The following is a 22353-nucleotide window of genomic DNA, read 5'->3' on the forward strand; positions in this document are numbered from 1 at the left end:
TGGTTGGGTTCCAGTCAGGCTCATCAGGTTACACCTGCAGGTGCAAAACGTGGTACCTACATTTTAACATGTAGCAAGAGTAGCATTTAGGCCCTAACCGGTTTGGCTCAGTGGATAGAGCGTCGGCCTGCAGACTGAAGGGTCCCAGGTTCGATTCCGGTCAAGGGCACGCACTTTAGTTGCTGGCACATCCCCGGTAGGAGGTGTGCAGGAGGCAGCTGATCGATGTTTCTCTCTCATCCATGTTTCTAACTCTATTCCTCTCCCTTCCTCTCTGTAAAAAATCAATAAAATATATATTTAAAATAATAGTAATAGTAATAATAAAAAGAGTAGCATTTAGTAGGAACCACCCAGACAATAAGACCCTTGCCCCGTCTTACGTTGGGTTGCCTCCTATGCTCACGTAAGAAAATAGAATCAGATTATGCCAATCCAGTTTCCCAGACTGGGAACAGTGGTGATCCCCGGGCTGAAACTTCAAATCTCTTGGTTTTGCAGGTCTGAATAAGCAGACTTCTCTGTGGCATTTGTAGTGATTTGCTGTGGAGCTTGGAGTTTTCTTCTATGTAGTCTTGTTCCGAAACACACTGTTGGTGGAGCGGAGCTTAAACAAATAGACTGGGAATTGGTAAATTCTTTTGGTCTAAAAAAAAAAAAAAAAAAGAAAGAATCTTGGTAAGGATTTCATTTCTCAGTAATGGGAGGATATCTGCATGGGATAATGGTCATCGCCAGTACAACCTTCACATAGCTTATTGAGATTTCAGTTAAGACAAATATAATTGAATATTAGAACAGAGACAGTCTCTACGGAATACTAACCAAAATATAAAGGTCTATTGTAGGCATTTGAACTGCTGGTCAATTGAAAATTAAGTAGAAAATAAAATTTCTCTATTGCTACATTTCACTGCCTGAGTAAGTAACTATAATTAAAAAGATTCATGATCTTTTTAATGTCTCCGGATTATTCTGAACATGCTATTGCTCTTTGGTATTTAATTGTAAATACAGGGTGTAAATGATTTGTGTACCCTATAAATTCTTTTTTAAATTAAATTATTTACTTGATTTGTCTTTTATTGTGATTTGGTCTCTTTCTCAGAGAAATGAAAAATTTCTTCAGACTTTTGAAACTGAAGGTTTATTTAACTGTGTCCTAATAAAATAGTTTTTAAAAGAAGCCTGTTGTCAATTAAATACAATAGAATATATTTTGGATACTCATTCATTGCAATAAACATTTTCATTTAAAAACTGTCAGTAAAGTCCTTAGAAATTGTATTACATTTACAGCCCACCAATAAAAAGAAGAAATACCAAGCCAAATACTGAAGAGATGTCAGAAGATTCAGAAGACTATTCAGATAGATCCATCAGTGATGAAGATGAATCAGTATGTTTTCTTCAACCTTATCTTATTTACTTTGAGATATTATAAAACTTGTGTTATGTCGATTCCCAGTACAAGTATTATAAAATCAATTGAATATAAGAATCACTTGGATGTTTAACTCACTTGTCATTGAAGTTGGGAAGTACAATAATTTGATTGAAAGCCAAGATATCACTGTGTACATTATGCTTCTTCTAGAAAGAGAACCTACTAGTATATTGGTTGCCTTTTTCTGAGAAAAAAAATTGGATAAGATTCTAATGAATTTTACTAAAATATGTATATTAAGTCATTATTAGGGGTTTTCATACTCCCTGTCCTCTTTCTTATATGGACTGAGTCTACTGTACTCATCATAATATGTATCATAGATTGGAACCTTCTGTGTTTTAAACCTATTCTGTAGTTCTGTAATAGGCTTACTGTGGCTCTGATGTAACAAAGGAAAGGAGATGGAGGAAGAAAAAGGGGGGGAAAACAAAATGCAGTATTTAAAAACATTTTGTCTGATTCTAGTAATATTTGTGATATGTTTTCATCACACTTCAGTAAAGTATAAATTATCATGTATATATTGTAAGTTAAGGTCCCCAAATAAGCTCCCCAAAATGATGTATATCCCTTTAAGTCTCTGGCCTTCTGCATTTATTTATTTATTTATTTATTTATTTATTTATTTATTTTAAGAAATACTGCCCTAACCAGTTTGGCTCAATGGATAAAGCATCGGCCTGTAGACCGAAGGGTCCCAGGTTCAAGTCCCGTCAAGGGCATGTACCCTGGTTGCAGGCACATCACCAGTAGGGGCTGTGCAGGAGGCAGCTGATCGATGTTTCTCTCTCATCGATGTTTCTAACTCTCTCTTCCTCTCCCTTCCTCTCTGTAAAAAATCAATAAAATATATTTAAATAATAATAGTACTTTTATTTTTAGAGCTAGAGGAAGGGAGAGGGAGAGAGAAAGAGAAGCATCCATGTGAGAGTGGAACATGGACCGGCTCCCTCCTGCACACCCCCTACAGGAGAATCGGGCCTACAGCCCAGATGTGCCCTGACCTGGAATGGAACCCACAACCTTTGGATGCATGGGATGGTGCCCAGTGAACTAAGCCACACAGGCCAGGGCTGGGCTTCTTTTCTTTACTTTTTCTTCATTTAGATTGTTTTGCTAAGCTTTAAACTTTATTTCTTCCCTACAATTATTAATATGACCTTATCCTGTGGAAGAAGAAGAATGAAAGATGAAAACTTTAAGGTTTCAGGATATTTGAAGTGTGTGCTTTGAGACCAGTAGCCTATAATAATCCTTTACTTTTTTTCACTAAAGATTAAACACATACACCTAATTCTAAGTACAAACAAGTTGTAAAAAAATTTCTGGCTTCCTAAGCTGTTGGATTTTAAAAGAGAAATGTTTTTAAACTCTCTTGTTTTAGGATGAGGATTCCTTCATGAAATTTGAAGAACTCCACCAATGTGCACTTTTAACAGGTTTGAATTTATCCATATATTCTCCCTTCTCTTTATGATATGATATGAGTGGAGGAAAATAGTAAGATGAGGAAACTAGAACAAAAGTAAGCTTGAATAATATAGGGAATTATTATTCTGTTATTGGATAAGGAGAGATAAATGTATTCACTTTTATAAGAATCTTTTGGAGTTAAAACGTTTAAGATTTGTTTTAGGTAAACCTGATTTTAATGAAAATGGTCAGTAGTTTATAAAGAACTTAATACAAGAATTTACCTTGAGATTTCTTTAAATAATCAATTCTTTAAATGCATTCACAGTATAACTGGAGTTATAATGGACACAATGTTTTGGAACTGACTGCATCTTTATTTAAATGAAGTATGCCTATAGAGAGTTTCCTTAAAGTCATTCATTAGCAAATTTACATGTGCATATGGGCATCCTGATGTATACTTGATTTTTTAGAATTTATACATTTAGAATTGTGCTTTCAAATACACATTAAAATGTTTTTCCCAAATATTTATATATCTATCACAGATATTTTGAAATTGAAGATAAGGCCTTTATTATTTTTATTACTGTCTTTTTCACTACCTTCCTAAAGCAAATATTCACTTTGGACATAACCACTATTTTCAGTTTGGTTTTTACCCTTCTAGAATTTTTCCTTGCATTTGTACACATATCTATACCCATAGTCATAGAAAATTTGTGACTAAGAAGTTCAAGGACACTCAACAGTAAATAGTTTGCTGAAAAAAATTATAGTACTATTTTGTGGACTTCCTACTGCCCTTCTTTTTCTTTTTAAATTTTTAAAAAGTCTGTTGGATAAAAAGGAGGAAATTCACTGTTTTAACTAACATTTCCTTGGTTGCTAAGAAATTGAGAATTGTTTCAAATGCTTGTCTATTTATATTCCCTTGTGTTATGAATTGCTCTTCATAGTAATCCTTGTTAACTTTGTTTATATTGCTTTCATTGTTTGGGATTATTTTAAGGTTGTTTATCATTCATTTGTGGCTCTTTTTTTTATACATATGTTTAAGCTACAAAGAATCAATCAACAATAAGTGGATCAACAAATCAGTGTTATTTTCTCTCCCTCTCCGTCTTCTTTCCTCTTCTTCCCTCCCTCCCTTCCTTCTCTCTCTTTCTAGAATCAATTTTAAGAATTATAGAAATTGGAGTTTTGCTTCTTAACACTCATAATTGTGTTTGAATCTTTTTCCAGCTGACTCCATCACTGACCCATTTTTCCCCCGGACTACACAGATACTATTGGAATACCAGCTAGGGAGATGGGTGCCACGCCTTCGTGAGCCACGAGATTTGTATGGTGTCTCTTCTTCTGGTGAACTGAGCCCAACACGGTGGCCGTACCACTGTGAGGTCATTGATGAAAAAGTCCAGCATATTGGTAGGTTCTTTGCAGTTTTGGGGATTTAAACATTAGCAAATTTACTTGCCAACCTTAATTTTAATGAGAAGACTCCCAGTGTTAGAATAATCATTCCAACAGAAGTATAATATGAGCCATACAGGGGTGGGAAAAAGTAGGTTTGTATGGAAAATAATACAATCCTATATAATAAAAGGCTAATATGCAAATTGTCCCCCCCAGGCAGGAATTCCACTGTCTGGGAGCTCGACCTGTCACTATGACTGCACTGCGGCTGCCAACTGGCCTGATCTGGGCCTGATCGGTTCCCCCCAATCCCCGGCCAGCCCTACCCCCAATCGGGCCTCCCCACCCCAATTGGGGCAGGGCTGGCCAGCCACCACCCACAGCCCCTCCCCCTGGCCAGCCAGCTCCCCGATAGGCCTCAATCACTGGCCAGGCTGAGGGACCCCACCTGTGTATGAATTCATGCACTGGTCCTCTAGTCCTAAATAAAAGGCTAATATGCAAATCCATATGGTAGAACAACACTATGTTGCACACTGACCACTAGGGGGCAGACCCTTAATGCAGGAACTGGGCTCACAGCTGGTGAGCACAGCTGCAGTGGTGGGAGCAGGCCTAAGCTGAGGGATCTTGGGCTGCGAGAGGGCACAGGCTGGGCTGAGGTGGCTCAAATATCATGCACTGGGCCTCTAGTGATTAGTAATGTACTGTAAACCTACTTTGCCCACCACTTATATGTAATTTTAAATTTTCTAGTAGCTACATTTAAAAAGATTAAAAAGAAACAAGTGGAATTGATTTCAAAACTATTTTTTATTTAACCCAAATATATCCTAAATATTTTATGTTCTTTTTTTATATGGAGTCTTTGAAAACTGGTGTGCATTTATACTTATATTTCAATTCAATCCAATTTGTTCGCATCCTTACCAACACTTATTTTATTGTTGTATTTTTAAATAGCCATCTAGTCCTAGCTGGTTTGGTTCAGTGGATTCAGAGTTGACCTGTGGACCAAAGGGTTCCAGGTTTTATTTCAACCAAGGGCACATACCACAGTTGTGCAGGAGACAATCAATGGATGTGTTTCTCTCACATGTGATATTTCTGTCTTTCCCTCTTCTACTCTAAAAAATCAATGGAAAGATATCCTCAGATGAGGATTAAAAAAATAAAATAAAATGTTTAATAAATAGCCATTCTAACATGTGTGCGATATCTCACTGTGATGTTGATTTACATTTCCCTGAGTATCAGTGATGTTGACAGTGCAATCCCTATCAAAATCTCAATGCCACTTTTTCATAGGAATAGAAAAACAACTATAAAATTTATATAAAGCCACAAAAGCTTCCAAATAGCCAAATCAATCTTGAGAAAGAAGAGCAAAGCTGAAGTCATGACACTTTCTGATTTCAAAGTATATTACAAAACCATAGTGATCAAAACAGTATGGTACTGGTACAAAGACAGACATACAGACCTAGAAAGTCCAAAAGTATATCCACATATATATGTTCAACTGATCTTTGACAAGACTGTCAAGAATGCACAATGGAGAAAGGATAGTCTCTTCAACAAATGTTGAGAAAATTTAATATCCACATGCAAAATATGTAATTGGACCCTGGTCTTACACCATACAAAGAAACTCAAACTAGAAGTATATTGAAGACTTGAACATAAGACCTGAAATTGTAAAACTACAAGAAAACATAGGGGGAAAGCTTCATAAAATTGTTCTCGGCAATGATATCATGGATATGACACCAAAAGCACAAGTAACAAAAGCAAAACTAAACAAGTGGGACAACAAAAAGCTTCTGCACAACAAAGGAATAATATAGTGAAAAGGCAACCTGTGGATAGGAAAATTATTTGCAAACTATATTTCTGATGAGTTAATCTCTAAAATATATAAGGAATTTCTACAACTGAATAGCAAACTCATAACCAGATTTAAAAAATGGACTAAGGACTTGAATGGATGTCTTTTCTTTTTTTTTTCTTTTTTTTTTTTTAAAAATTAATTTATTTATTTTTTTTACATATTTTAATGATTTTTTTTTGCCCCCCTCCCTCCCTCCCCCATATCCCCTCCCTCCCCATAGTTTTATGTCCATTGGTTGTACTTATATGCATGTATACAAGTCCTTCGGTTGATCTATTATCTCCCCCAGATCCTCCTCCCCTCCCCGCTGAAATTTGACAATCTGCTTGTTGCTTTACTGTCTCTATATCTATCTTTTGGTTCATCAGTTTATAATGCTCTTTATTATCCACAAATGAGTGAGGTCATGTGGTGTTTCTCTTTCATTGATTGGCTTATTTCACTCAGCATGATGTTCTCCAATTCCATCCAGGTTGCTGCAAGTGATGAGAATTCCTTCTTCTTTATGGCAGCATAGTATTCCATTGTGTAGATGTACCATAGTTTTTGGATCCAATCATCTGCTGACGGGCACCTAGGCTGTTTCCAAATTCTGGCTATTGTAGATTGTGCTGCTATGAACATAGGGGTGCATATATCCTTTCTGATTGGTGTTTCTAGTTTCTTGGGATATATTCCTAGGAGTGGGATTACTGGGTCAAATGGGAGTTGAATGGATGTCTTTTCAAAGAAGACACAAATGACCAACAGATATATTTATTGACTTTTATGTAAACTGATAAAATTCTTTGCCATTTTGTTGTTGGTTGAATTTTTTGTTTTCTTCTTGATCTCTAAATGCTCTCTATATATTCATGATTAGGGTTAGGGTTAGGGTTAGGGTTAGGGTTATGTATTTCATTCTGTTATGTATGTTGCAAACTTAATGTTATGTATGTTGCATACTTTTTCTCAGTTTGTCATTTGCCTTTTCTTTTTCTCATGCAGAAAATTTTAATTTTTATGTAATCATTTTGTCTATCATTTTTCTGTCTTCTGGATTTTGAAAATCTCATGTTTCTGTTAGCACATTTCAAGTTATATTTTTTTGTGATTAAAATTTTTTTATCATCAGGAATCATTTTGATGCAAGAAGTGAGCTCCCAATCCAGTTCTGTTATCTATCTATCCTGTTATTCCAACAAAATTATTAAATATTTTTTTCTCTACTGATTGGCAATGCCACAATTATTATATATTCAATTCCTAATCCTGATTTTGAATTATATTCTATTCCACTAACCTGTCTACTCATATGATGGCTCAAAACCTTTAATGCTTAATTTTTAAAACAATACATTTTGTTAGGTGGTAAACTTAGTTCCCCATCATTCTTTTTTTATTCTTTTAAAAAATTTTCTAACTTCTTGGCTTATTATATTTCACCTTATTGTATGTATTTCTATATGAAACTTAAAATAAGCTTTCCTAGTTGTCCCAAAATTAATACTGGTAACTTTATTGTGATCACATTACATTTGTAGATTAAGCAAGAGCGACATCTTTACAATATTGCATCTTCCTAACCAAGAGCAAGGTATGTTTCATGATTTACCCTAGTTTTCCTTTATCTTCCTTAGTATAATTTTAAATTTTTTTCTTGCACTATTTCTAAGTTTTATTGTTAGGTATTTTATTTTGTTACTTTAAATAAAATCTTTATTGCATATTATTTTCTAACTTGTTTTGTAGAGGAAAGTTAAGTTTTGTGTATTAATTTTGAAACCACCCAACTCTTATTTCTAGTTTTTAAGTTATTGCATATGTGCTTTTATACAATTATATCATCAAATAGAAATGAAATTAAATCTCCTCGTTTCTAGTTTGTATATCATACTTCTTTTTCTTGACTGAATGCATTGACTGGTATTTTCAAAAAACATTTAAAGTTTTATATTCATCTTGTTCTTTATTTTCATGGGAATGTTTTTAGTGTTTTCTCTTTAAGCAAAATATTGGCTCATGGGTTGAATTAAATTTGCTTTTGACTTTATTAAGGAAGTATCCATTTATTCTTTATTATTAAGAAAATTTACCCAGAAATAATTATTAAATTTTATTAAATGCCTTTCAATATTTACAGAGAGAGTATCATAAGGTTCTCATATGATACATTAAAATAGATGTATTTTAACCCTCACTGGAGGATGTTTTCATTAATTTTAGGGAGAGAGGGAGAGGGAAAGGGATGGAGGAGAGGGGGAGAAGAGAGTAGGAGAGAGAGACAGAGAGAAAGAGAAACATTGATTGGCTGTCTCCCTAAAATGTCCCAAACAGCGATGGACATGTGCCATGTGCCCTGACCATTTGATGCATTGGACAATGTTCCAACCAACTGAGCCATCTGGCCATGGAATGAACTGCTGTTAGTCGTTGTGTATTATTTTGTGTGTTGCTAAAGTCTATTTGCTAATATATAGGATTTTTGCTTTAATACTCATAAGTAAGATGATTTATGTTTTTCTAACTTTTGTACTTTTTTAAATTTTAGTATAAATATTATTCAAAATTCTTCCTTCCTTGTAGAAGAATTTCTCCTATTCTAGAACAGTTTGAATAACACTGTAATTAACTTTTTTTGAAAGTTTGATAGAATTCGCCTAAAACAGTCTGGACATATCAATATTTATTATTGTTATTTTAGATATACATAGAATATTTTTTTGTAAAACTTCTCTTCTTTGTTAGTTCTGTTTAAATGTTCTATTTCTTTTAGGGACAGTTTTGATTATTTGTATTTTCCTATAAAAATAATGCTTTTATGCAGAACTTTTCATCCATTTACAAAGATTTGGTCAAAGTATTCTCTTGTAATTGTTATACTATCCTTTGACATTTTGGGATTTTCCCCCTCTGTTATCATGTTTTTGTTAAGTATTTGTACATTCTTATTTTCCTCTCCCCTGAATATGTTAATGGATGTAATTATCTTGTTAGTTTTTTTAAAGAATCAATGTTTAATTATATTAGTTCTGTTGTACTGTTTTCTTATTCATTAATTTATAATTTTTTATTTATCTGACTCATTGAGGGTTTTTTTAACTTTTTGTTTCCTAATATTTTATTATGAAAAAGTTTAAATAGAGAGAGAATTTGAAAGGATTGTACAGGAACACCCACACTCACCAGCTAGATTCTTATTATTAACTAGAGGCTCGATGCATAAAATTCATGCAAGAGTAGGCCTTTCTTCCCCCAGCTAATGGCACCAGCTTCCTCTGGCACCCAGAACTCGGGCTTCCCTTGCAGCCCCAGCTTTGTCTGGAAACTCGTCCGGGAGGACGTCCAGTCTAATTAACATGTAATGCTTTTATTATTATAGATTATTTGCCATATTTCTTGATCACATATATAGCCAACTATCTACCCCTCTCTCTATCCATCAGACCATCTTAATTTTTATTTATTTCAAAATAAGTTGCAGTCATCCTTATAGTCCAGCTTTAAATGTTTTAGCATGTAGCCAAAACCAGTTTGGCTCAGTGGGTAGAGTGTCGGCCTGCAGACCGAAAGGTCCCAGGTTCGATTTTGGTCAAGGGCATGTACCTTGGTTGCGGGCACATCCCCAGTAGGGTGTGTGCAAGAGGCAGCTGATTCTCTCTCATTGATGTTTCTAACTCTCTATCCCTCTCTCTTCCTCTCTGTAAAAAATCAATAAAATATATTTTAAAATAAATAAATAAATAAATGTTTTAGCATGTATTTTAGCTAGAATTTAATCTTGTTTTATTATTATGTTTTTAGGTAAATTTTATATTCAGTGAAATGTGTGAATCTAAGTGTACCAGTCAATGAATTTTAGGAAATGCATATATCTGTGTAGTCCAAACCCCTACTATACAATATAGAACATTATCATTATAATCACTTAAACATTTTAAATATTACTTATATGCTTAAAACTATGTAATGCTAATAAAAGAAATCAAAGAATATTTGAATAAATCAAGAAATGTACCATGTTCATGGATTAGAAAACTCAATTTAGTAAAGGTGTCAGTTCTCCTGAAATGGATAGGCTCTAGGCAATTTCTATCAAGATTTTTTTGTAGATGTAGAGAAGATTGTTCTAAAATTTATATGGAAAAGTAAAGGAACTGAAAGTAACTAAAACAATTTTGAAAAGAAACATAAAATTGGAGGAATCAGCCTATGTGATTTCAAGGCCTTTTATATAGCTATTGTATTGTCAAAGCCCTGTCGTATTGGTGGAGAGATATGCATAGATCAGTGGAAGAAGAGAACCCAGAAACCGAAACACACAAATATGTCCCAACTGATTTTTTGCAAAGGTGCAAAAGCAATTCAATGAAGAAAAGTTAGCATTTTCATCAAATGATAAACATCCAGAGGGCAAAAAAAGAAAAAGAAAAAATGAACTTGAATTTAAGTCTAATGCTTTATAAGAAAAATTAATTCAAACTGGATCACAGGCTTAAATGTAGCGTAAAATTATAAAACTTTAAATTAAGAGAAAATATTTTCAATCAAAAGCTAAGCAAGTTCTTAGAATTGACACCGAAAACATAATAAAATGAAAAATTGATAAGTTGGACTTCATCAATATTGAAAACTTTTATAAGAGATCTTAAGAGGAAGAAGAAAAACAAAGGGTAACATATACATGCCAACTGATTCTGCTCTTTTTTATGATGAAAACAGCTTTCCCAAAAAAATTTCACCAGTAATCTTTGTACATCTCCTTTATATTATGTGATTACTCTTAGCCACAGGGAAGCTTGGAAAATTGGGGTCTTTAATGAATTTCATGCCACCCTCATACAGATTTTTTTGTCATAAAAGCAAACAAGAAGTCAAATATTGGGAGGGCAACTAGAAGTGTATGCAACAACTGCAATTTAGCAGGCCCTTCTATTCCTAAACATTCTTTTGTTCATGTAACAGTGAATAAACTTGAACTAATATTTGATGCTGGCAATTATCCTGGTAATTAAAGTCACGCAGTCTGCCCTATGGCAAAGATTCATCTTTGATATCAACCTCTTAAGACAAAATTAAGTGGCTCCTTAGCACTACTGTACTTTCAATGTGCTGAGAAGCCTTTTGGAGGAACACCTACATTTTGTATGTCCTTGGCAAGAAGTATGCAAAAGCTTTCTGGAAGATAACTCAAATGCAGAACAAAATCACCATGATTGAGAACACTTAAAGGCTTGAAAAGTCTAAAATTTGAGAATGTATGTAACTGTCCTAAGAAGCCTATGCCAGAAATCTAGGAGTATATAATTATCAAATTAAATGAGAACCAGATATAGACTAATAAATTATGTCAATGAGTTAGATAATTTAGCTGTAACAGACAAATGCCTGGAAAGACAAGACTTCTAAAACTGATTCACGAGGAAATAGAAAACATAATAGATATATAGTAAGTAGAGAGATTGAATTAGTAATAGAATAGTAATAGAAAAGCCCAAACTCAGGTAGATTCATGCTGAATTCTACCAAACACTTAATGTTTGGAACAGTCTACCAAAATTCCTACCAGTTCTTCACAAACTTTTCCAAAAATAGGAGAGGAGGGAAAACTTTAGGAGACCAGTATTACCCTGTATACAAAGCCAAAGCAAGATATCACAAGAAAACGACAAACCAATATGCATTATGGATATAGATGCAAATTTTCTCAACAAAATATTATTCAACTGAATCTAGCAACACATAAAAAGAATTATTCAACATGACCAAGTAGAATTTATCCAGAAATTCAAGGTTAGTTTAGCATTCAAAAATCAAGTAACGTAATTGATGTAATGAAATAATTAATGTAATATAGCATATCAATAGAATAAAAAACAAAAAATATATCTTCTCAATAGCTACAGAAAAAGTATTATTTAAAATCCAGCACCCTCTCCTGGAGAAAACTGCTGACTTTGAAGCTTTGTAACTTCTGGAGCCTGAATTATCTGGCCTTGGTTTTTGGTTACTAAAGGAAACAATCTTTTGAGTCCTAAGAACCAAAAAAATGCTCACCATATATTGACCCAATGCTGATGTTACAGGATTCCCTGCTCTCCTAGTTTTGATGAGCCAGCCTTGTGAAATTAATGGCTGGAATACTGCTAACTTCTGGAAACTGCTGCAGCTGAGAGAGAGATCATGGATATCTTGACATCAGTGTTTTAATCTATGCTTTCTCTGTAGCTAAACTTGACCCCAATTAATTATGTCAGATATACGTATGTTGCTAAAGCAGCTGTATACATAATCCCCAAAATGTTTGTCCAGTGATACTTCTTTATTACCACCAAATTGTTTTTTTATTATTATTATTGTCTCAATGACTATATTCGAGATCATGGAGGCTAACTCCCTCTGTAGGAATATATTTATTACCTGAACCAAGCCACACACAAGTCTGACATACATAAGCCAAAAATAAGAGTAGAATAATGAGTCGTCACCAAATTCTTGTCCTAAAAGGTGGGAACAAATAGGGTAGTTGGGCTGTGAAGTTATTTTCTCCAAATAGATCGTAGTCAAAGATAAACTATGCACTTGGTCCTAAAAATAATGAAGAAAAGCAAAGCTGGTATAGCTAAAGAAGATGTTTGAGGAGAGTCTAAGGAGTGCCTTTCTTTGGGGAGACAGTAATGTTGGTGTTGCAAGGGTTCAGGAAGTCCCTATTTGGGCGCCATTAATATCAGGGTTCTTTTTCCAGCATTACAAAGGGTTCAGCAATCTGGAAAAAGGCTGTGCATAGATTAAATAAGAGTCCAGAGACGAAAGATAATTTTGAAAGGCATTGGGGGTCAGAGGAGCTTCAGCTAAAGGAACTAAAATTTTTCCTTATCTCAGGACCCTTGCTTTTTATTAACACAATTTGTTCTAAGGCAAGGTAGAGATAATATGCTTCAAAGGGTACAGAAGCATTGTCAGATTGGGGAATAGCCTACAGCTGTTCAGATGTTTGGCCAACATGAGGCAATAACATGTAGATTAAGATGCCCTGAGCTGTCCAGCAGCAAACAATCGTCCTATTCAGGTTTTGTAGAATTGCCTTTCAGTCTTTCCAACAGGTGATTACATATGTGACTCAGCCCTTGTTAAGCACCCAAGTTTCATAAACCTTTTGATGAAATTCTTATAATTATGACATGCTGGAATTGGCTTCCGGCAAGACAGAAGACACTTGAACATGTTTATAAGCTTAGGAGACAACCATCATCAGGCAAGATGCTGAAGATGAAGGGGAAGGGAGAATAAAAGATGGAGCAAGATTCCCAGAGGTGGGTCAGAAAGATATCAAGTGCACAGGAGAAATAGAAACTTTGTATAAAAATCTGTGACACTAAATAATGAAATATTGACTATAATGATTTAGAACAAGGTGCCAGTGAAATGTTATGGGTTTTGTTATAATGTGACAATGTTCATTACTGCCAGTGAATCCTTGGTAAAATCCAGCCCCTCACAAAACTATAAAATTTAGCCTAGATCTATCAGTAAACAACTTTAAAATGTATAATAAAATTTCCTGTTTTATCTTTGTCACATTCAAATAATGTATTCTCTTTTATATACATATATAGATTCAACTCCTCCTTATTCTGAGCCAGTGTACATCCCAACAGGCCTAGAGACCGAACCCATTTATTCAAACTCCAAGGAAGATACAGTAGTTTATCTAGCTGAAGATGGTGGGTACATAATGAAATATGTTGCTATACAAATGTAATTTGGTACCTGGGCTAATCTCTTAGTTATATTTGTTTTGCTGATTATAGTAGAAATTGCAGATTACCAGGAAATCCCTGTCCCCATAAAAATGTTTGGTTAAGCCCTCGCCAGTATGGCTCAGTGGATAGAGCAACAGCCCGCATACTGAAGGGTTCCACTCAAAGGCACGTTCTTTTATTGCAGGCTTGATTATGTGTAGGAGGCAAGCAATCAATATGTCTCTCTCTCTCTCATCAATGTTGTTGTCTCACTGTCTCTCTCCCTCCACTGTCTCTAAAAATCAATGGAAAAATATCCTCGGGTGAGGATTAACATATATATATATATATATATATATATATATATATATATATATATACACACACACACACACACACACACACACATATATATATATATATATGGTTATTATTGATCCAAATGTTGATTTAGTGCTAATTATATTAAGGTGTATTTCAGTTCTTTAAAGTTACTTTAAAATAAAACATCAAACTGGCCATTAGAATGGGATTATATTTAGAAGGAATTAAGCTTCACATCAGTTTTCAAAGGTAAATCCAGTGGGGTGCTCTGCAACTATTGTTGCCTCTCAATTGACAGGTCATTTTCATGCAGTTTTTCAGATGTGTGGGTTTTCTTTTTTTCCATTTCATGCCAATTTGATGCAATTCCTATCTTAAAAGAGGAACGCTCCCACAATAAAATTAATCTATGATATATTATAGCTCAGAAGGGTGATCTGTATTAATACTTTGAGAACTCTAGTAATCAAAAGCTTATATCCACTTTATGATAGAATATGCTGATGATCAAACATAGACATTTCAGCCTTTATCCTAAACTGTGCTACTCCTAATAAACCAACATGAGGAAGTATGGGACTCCTGCATAATGTCACCATCAGAGTTCTATGTCTTACAGTAGATGTTAGATACCTTCCAGGGAACATACGTGTTTTATTTAAAGGGCTGGCAAAACAGATAAATTCGAAGGGATTGTTTCCTGTACAAGCTGTGATTCTAGAATTTACTCACATATTTTTTAACAGCTGGAGTGAGAGAAGCACCTCTGATTTTTCTATTTGATTTCAAATATTTTTATGACTAAACTTTTGAATATTTGCATGGCTAGTAGTAGAACTTCCACACATAACTTATTAATAAATGAGATCTAATAAAAAATTGAAATAGTCAGGGTCTTGTTGGGAATTGGATTAATTTGTATTAGTTCAGTGAAAGTATAACTTAGAATGGACAGAGTTAAGTGAACCAACCAAGGGATGGTGAAGCAACATAAGACTATCAACAGAGGAGAACCATTGCATTTTCTTGACCTGGAAGGATAAATTGACAGATGATTGTTGGTCCTGTGGCCGTTGGACAGGGAAGTCCCCAAACAACTGGCTATATAAAATTCTGGTGGACAATTTTTCTTTCAAAGATGTATTTCTTTAAATGTACGTTCCAATGTCTTGTGACGTCTATTGTCTCTAATAAAAGTCAGCCATAATTTATATCATTGTGCCCTATTTATGGTGTGCCTTTTGTTTCTGGCTATTTTCAGCAAACTAAGTTTGGCCTAGATTTGATTATATTTATTCTGCATGGAGTTCACTGATCTTATTGGATCCATTGATTAATAGAGTGCTTTCCCCCACCCCCTTTGAGAATTTTTCAACCATTATTTCTTCATATATTTGTCTATATTATTCTTTCTTTTCTGCCCTTTGGAATTCCAATTAAATATATGTTGGATTTCTAGCTGTGTGTCACATGTCCCTGGATCTTTGTTGATTTTATTTTTGTCCTCCTCTGTCCTTGAGTTTTTATTTTTAAGTTCACAGTCTTTCTTCTGCAATCCTTAGTATGTCTTTTAAGCCCATCCAATAAATATTTCATTTCAATTATTGCACTTTTTATTTCTAGAATTTCCATTTGCTTTTCTTAATAGTTTGCATTTATATTAATCAGCTTCTTATTATCTCTATCTTTTCCTTTAAACCTTTAAACATGTTTTCTGAGTCCTTTGTAAATCCCATCTAAATTGTCTTCAAGGTGTGTGTGTGTGTGTGTGTGTGTGTGTGTGTGTGTGTGTTTCATTATGGATCATACTTCCCTGCTTCTCTGCATGCTTTGTAATTTTTTTTATCATATGCAAGACATTGTGAAAGATATGTTGTAGGAGTCTATATTATTTTTATATTATTTTTAAAACTTACATTGAATTTTGTTCTGGTAGGCAGCTAAATTGCTGGTAGGTGATTCTGTATCTTCCAGGCTGGTTTTATTTATTTATTTATTTGATAAGTTATTTATTTATTTATTTTGTAGGGCCGATTTATTTTCATTTTGCCTTAGTACTAGGTCATGGCCTTGACTCTTAGATGTGGTTCTTATACCTAAAGTGCAGCTTTTCTAGTGTCACGATGAAATGTCTGAGGAGCTTAGTGAAATATTTTCACTCTAGGTATGTTGTAATTCCAGTATATTCTGAAATTGTATATCCTTTATTATCTCACCCCTAATGGCACTCTTTCCTACCTTGCTTATTCTCATCCTCTGCTTACACAGCCAAGCCCTCAGCAGAGGACTCGGGAAAAACCATATAGACTGTTGAGACCCTCCCTCTATGTAACTGTCTTTTCTCTGTGCCCTGCCTCACAAATCCTAGCAGCCCCGAGCAACAATCTTGCCTCCTCAGCCCAGCAAGACTGTTACACGCTTCATAAATGCCTCCTTCCTGAGGTGTGGTTAGAAAGTACTCACAGGAAGAAAGCCAAGAGTAAGCTTGGGCTTACTTGGTGTATTTATCTTTTTTTCAAGAATCCTATATAGTTCTGGTCTATGTGTTGTTCAAAAATATGGGGGGAAAAATTAGCTCATATTTTTTGTCCAGTTTTGTAGTCATTCATAGTAAAAGGTCAAGTTCAGAATCAATTATTTCATATAACCAGAAGCAGAATGAGTATTTTAATGTGAGTAGCATATGAGTCTATTTTAGGCATTGTTTTTCTTATCTAAGTACTCTTAAATTTTCTTGCTTCAGCATAAATCTATATATTGGTATCAAATTTCTTTACAAATTAAAATTCTTAGTGACACTTCACTTAATACTATAGCTGCAGAATAGCCTATACTTTAGACATGGCTTGATATCTTTATGGCCTGTTTCTCTCATCAGCTTACAAAGAGCCGTGTTTTGTGTATTCTCGCGTTGGGGGCAACCGAACAGCCCTGAAGCAGCCTGTGGATGATTGTGACAGCACTCTGATGTTTGAAGCAAGGTTTGAGAGTGGTAATCTACAGAAGGTAGTCAAAGTGTAGGTTTTAATTATGTTTATTTGAGGAGCTAGACCATCAACTGTTTATTAATTTCTGTATTTTGTACATTATAATGTTAGTATCCCTCACTGAACTTAACTCCTTGAAGTATAGATGATAGAGATTATCTTGGGGGGGTATATGAAAGGTTCAAATAATTTTAAAAATTATGACTTAAAGTAAGCAGATTTCTGTATTTTCAGTATGCCAGTATGAATTCTCTCTCTCTCTCTCTCTCTCTCTCTCTCTCTCTCTCTCTCTCTCTTTCTCTCTCTCTCTCTCACACACACACACACACACACAGTGCATGGTGCTGAGGAACAGAAATTACTTTGTAAAGAAAAAAGTCACAACTAACCAAGTAAGTTTGATATATGTATATATTATAAATAATACACAGTAAGTTATTTTAGCCTTTATATAAGTACTAGAGGCCCAGTGCATGAAAATTCATGCACTGGAGTGGGGGTACCTCAGCCTGGCCTGCCCCTTCTCATAGTTTGGGAGCCCTCAGGGGCAGGAGGAAACCTGGTGATCAGGGTAAGGCGATGCTCCCTCATACCTCTGCTGCTGCCACTGCCAACAGCACAAGCCTCTGCTGGCCCTGGTTACCTGAGCCTCGAGTGGCTGTGGATGGCTGGGCAGCTGCCATCCAAGGCTTGCCTGTGCCTCAGGCCAGATTAGGCAGCTGCAGAACTGAGGAGACTGGGGGAGTCTAGAGGCAGGCGTGCAGCGTGGCCAGGCCTGCTTGGTGCCAGGCCCAGCCTTACTGTGCACTGGCCAACCCAGTGGGGCTGAGGGGACTGGGCACCACCATCTTGTGGCTGTGGGCACTGCCATCTTTGAGGATGGGGCAGTCAATTAGCATATTCCCTGCTTATTGGCTGTGGGCACCACCATCTTTGCGGGCAGGGCCATAATTAGCATATTCCCTCTTTATTACAATAGATGGGATTCTGAATGACTCAGTATGGGAGATACAAATAGTGATCAGATATCATCCTCAAAGTATCATATTTACAATTTTATAATCTGTTGGTCATATTAATGTCTATTTATTTTTAAATATTCTCAATAATAGTTATATCAGATCCCTAGAATTGGAATTTAATAGAAAACAAATATATATCTGAAGTAAAAAAGAAACATTGGACTTTAACTCCATTTTAAGAACTCTTTAATCATTTTTTATAGGAAACAATTGGAGTGAAAATACAATTTTTATCAAATCTCATTTTATGTTCTCTCTTCAGTAATAATAAAAAGGCTTTAATAACGCATAGAAACAGTTTCATATCCAATAAAAGGAAATTTCAAAACTTTTATCTTTTTCAATTAATTACCTGCTATTTAGAATATTTGCTTAAATAAACATTGTCTAACCACCAGACCCCAAAAAAAACTTTTTGTGAATATATAAAAATAATTTTCCTTATTTATTTAAAACCAAATGTCATTTTTACATTTTTATGTGCTTTTCCCCCTTTCTTTCTTATGTATTAGGGCAGAATATGAATACCAGTTGACTGTGCGCCCTGACCTCTTCACAAATAAGCACACCCAGTGGTACTATTTCCAAGTCACTAATACCCAAGCAGAAATAGCCTACAGATTCACTATTATCAATTTTACCAAGCCTGCTAGTCTTTACAACCGGGGTATGCGCCCACTGTTTTATTCTGAAAAAGAGGCCAAAACTAATAACATTGGCTGGAGGAGAATAGGAGAGCAAATCAAGTATTACAGGAACAACCCCGGGCAAGATGGGCGCCATTATTTCTCTCTCACATGGACCTTTCAGTTTCCACACAGCAACGATACCTGCTACTTTGCTCACTGCTATCCGTACACGTACACCAACCTGCAAGAATACCTTTCTAGCATCAACAATGACCCAGTACGGTCAAAGTTTTGTAAAATACGTGTCTTGTGCCACACAATCGCTAGAAACATGGTGTACATTTTAACGATCACTACCCCCTTGAAGAACGCTGACTCGAGAAAACGAAAAGCCGTGATTTTGACGGCAAGGGTCCATCCAGGAGAAACCAACAGCTCGTGGATCATGAAAGGCTTCCTGGACTTTATCTTAGGCAGCTCACGGGACGCGCAGCTGCTTCGGGACACTTTCATCTTCAAGGTGGTACCCATGCTGAATCCCGATGGTGTGATTGTAGGAAACTACCGGTGTTCCTTAGCTGGACGGGACTTAAACCGTAACTACACCTCTCTCCTGAAGGAATCGTTCCCTTCGGTGTGGTATACCCGGAACATGATCCACAGGTAAAATGAGCCTCAAATTGCCTCTCTGCTTATTTAGTAACCCTGGGAGTAAGAATTTTGGTCCCACAATGCCACTCCTATTAATTCTCCATTTTCTTAAGATAGTTTGACTATACCTACTTAATTTTCCCCGCATTCTTCCTAACTCGGCTTCTGTGCCTTTCTGGCATTATGCCACTGGATTCACTAACCTTTCGTTAAATAATGATCCCGACTCTAGGACATTATAATGGCTCTGTGAAACTAATGGTTTGCATAGCTCATATTTGATTTCTTGCTAAAGCTGATGGTAGCATCGATGTTTACTTTGGGATCCTTGAATACCTTATATGTAGAAATTAATTATATCTCATAAAACCTTCTGGCACTATGTTGATCATATATTGCTCTATGATGAGTCTTTTGATTAAGTTTACATAGTTATTTAAAGTTTTCATAAATACTATTCTTATTTGTTCCTCGAAAAATTGGACAGCTTTAAATTTTCCTAAGAATTCAGAATAGTAAAATCCCCATAATATTTAAAAAATTTTTTGAAAGACTAGTTAAGTGTATGGAGCTGGAGTTAAACGTATCTCCCTGTCTGGTTTGGTTCAGTGGATAGAGTGTCAGCCTGCAGACTGAAGGATTCTGGGTTCCGGCATGTGTCTCAGTTGCAGGCTTCTTCCCAGCTTGGGCCCTGGTCAGGGCACATTGAGGAGGCAACCAATTGATGTGTTCCTTTCACATCGATATTTCTCTCTGTCTTTCCCTTCTCTTTCACTCTCTCTAAGAAATCAATGGAAAAAATATCCTCGGGTAAGGATTCAAAAACAAATCTAAACCTCAATTTTATCATCTATAAAATGGGAACAATAGTACTTACCTCATAGATGGGAGGATTAAATTATTGTTACTAAAGTACCCAGAATAAAATCTGGAACATCGGAAGCTTTAAATGTATTCAGTGTTTCCTCTAATATAAAAAAAGAAAAAAGTTGTTAAAAATATTGAAAATTAGAGATTTTAGTATAAGGTATTAAAACATTTGTAAGAAAAAGTGTTTCTAAAATGGTGTAAATGAATATAAGATGAGAGACCCTCAAATCTTGTTTTACTTCAGAAGTAATAACATTTCTTTGGGAATTAATTACTGAGAAGTAAAGGTTTCTTTTGACTCACAAGAAACAGAAAGACCACTAAAATTGAGAAAAATGTGGGTTTAAAAATGTACAGCCTATTTCATATTTAAGGAGCTCATATGATAATCTTGTTTTACAATCTAGTTAGTTCTCTAAAAACTTAAAATGTTGTTCAGTGACTTTATGTCAATCTGTTATTAGAATTTATTGGGCACCAAATGAGAAAGGGGCAATAAGTTAATACATGTAACTGACTTGAATATGAAATTTCACTCTAGTTAAAAAATATATTTTATTGATTTTTTACAGAGAGGAAGGGAGAGAGATAGCTAGAAACGTCGATGAGAGAGAAACATCCACCAGCTGCCTCTTGCACACCACCTACTGGGGATGTGTCCGCAACTCAGGTACATGCCCTTGACCGGAATCGAACTTGGGACCTTTCAGTCCGCAGGTCGATGCTCTACCACTGAGCCAAACCGGTTTCGGCAAATTTCACTCTAGTTTAAAGGATATTGTTTCTAATACAAGCCATGCTTTAAAAGTTTTGACTTTAGGTTTTAGTATTTTTGTTATAAAAGTAGTCTATCAGCCACAATTTCACTTCCATAGTTGTTTCCCATAGTAAGCTGCAGTCTGAAAGTATTAAACGGAAAAATTCCAGAAATAAACAATTCATAGTTTTAAATTACATACGATTCTGCATAGCATGATGAAATCTCACCTTGTACCATCTGGGACATAAATGACCCCTTTGTCCAGCGCATCCATGTTGTATATGTTACCCTCCTGTAATGCATTTAGTAGCCATCTCATTATCACATTGCCAGAGAGATGTCATAAAGTGTATGCATATGTAGGGGGGGGAAAAAAGAAAAAAATATATATATATGGTACTATCCAAAGTTTCAGGCATCCAATGGGTCTTGGAATATATCCCCTGCAGCTAAGGGGGAGATTGATGTAAAACATTTCATATTACTATAAAAACCATTACTAACCTTTTGGTATTTAACCTTCCAGATATAGCAAATAATATAAAATTTTTATTACTTAAGTAATATAATAATGTTATATCGATATAAAGTTTAGAATTGTGGGGAAAAAGGCAGCCCAGCTGACGTGGCTCAGTGGTTGAGTGTTGACCTATGAACCAGAAGGTCACAGTTCAGATTCTCGGTCACGATACATACTCAGTTGCAGGCTCGATCCCCAGGTTGGGGTGTGCAGGAGACAGCCGATCAGTGATTCTCTCTCATCATTGATATTTCTCTCTCTCCCTTCCTCTCTGAAAACAATAAAAAATATTTTTATTTAAAAAGAAAGAAAAGGCCAAAATGCCCATAATTCTATCACCTTCACAAGCACCACTTTTTTCCCTTTTGAAAACCAACATCAATCAGTTGGGGGAGGGGGGGACTTATTTTTTTATTACTTTAATACTTATTGAATGCCTAAATTATACAAGCTAAGGATTATGCTCTTAATAATAACTAATAATTTTCTTAAATTATTTATTGTAAATTTACCAGAAAAATAAGTCAATTCAAACTTTAAGACCATTTTTCTCAAAATGATATTTACTCACCACATTAATCAAGGATTAATTTATTGGCTTCGGCACCAAATCATAAGACACTCTACTTTTAACAAATATTTTGGGTATTTGTGTGCATAGCATTGTTCTGGATGACTTAGGGATGTCGAACT

The 22353-nt window shown here is 35.2% G+C and overlaps 1 protein-coding gene across 12 annotated transcripts in view; it reads left to right on the top strand.

Moving 5' to 3' along the window:
- The first annotated feature begins 1256 nt into the window (after positions 1–1256).
- Positions 1257–22353, top strand: part of AGBL3 (AGBL carboxypeptidase 3) — a 61475-nt gene continuing 40378 nt past the window's right edge. For 2 of the 12 annotated variants that reach the window (XM_045576965.1, XM_036427581.2), the window contains exons 1-6: positions 1257–1399; positions 2835–2889; positions 4112–4297; positions 13772–13879; positions 17100–17238; positions 18743–19522. In XM_045576965.1, the coding sequence (XP_045432921.1) occupies positions 1343–1399; positions 2835–2889; positions 4112–4297; positions 13772–13879; positions 17100–17238; positions 18743–19522 (1325 nt within the window). In that variant the 5' untranslated portion in view covers positions 1257–1342. Of the gene's footprint in view, positions 1400–2834; positions 2890–4111; positions 4298–5593; positions 6275–7699; positions 7753–9959; positions 10738–12171; positions 12358–13771; positions 13880–17099; positions 17239–18742; positions 19523–22353 lie in introns of those variants that run through there. The other 10 variants (XM_045576967.1, XM_036427526.2, XM_045576971.1 and 7 more) reach the window with 10 other exon arrangements.

The sequence above is a fragment of the Pipistrellus kuhlii genome, unplaced genomic scaffold, assembly GCF_014108245.1.
Source record: "Pipistrellus kuhlii isolate mPipKuh1 unplaced genomic scaffold, mPipKuh1.p scaffold_m20_p_10, whole genome shotgun sequence".
Lineage (NCBI taxonomy): Eukaryota > Metazoa > Chordata > Mammalia > Chiroptera > Vespertilionidae > Pipistrellus > Pipistrellus kuhlii.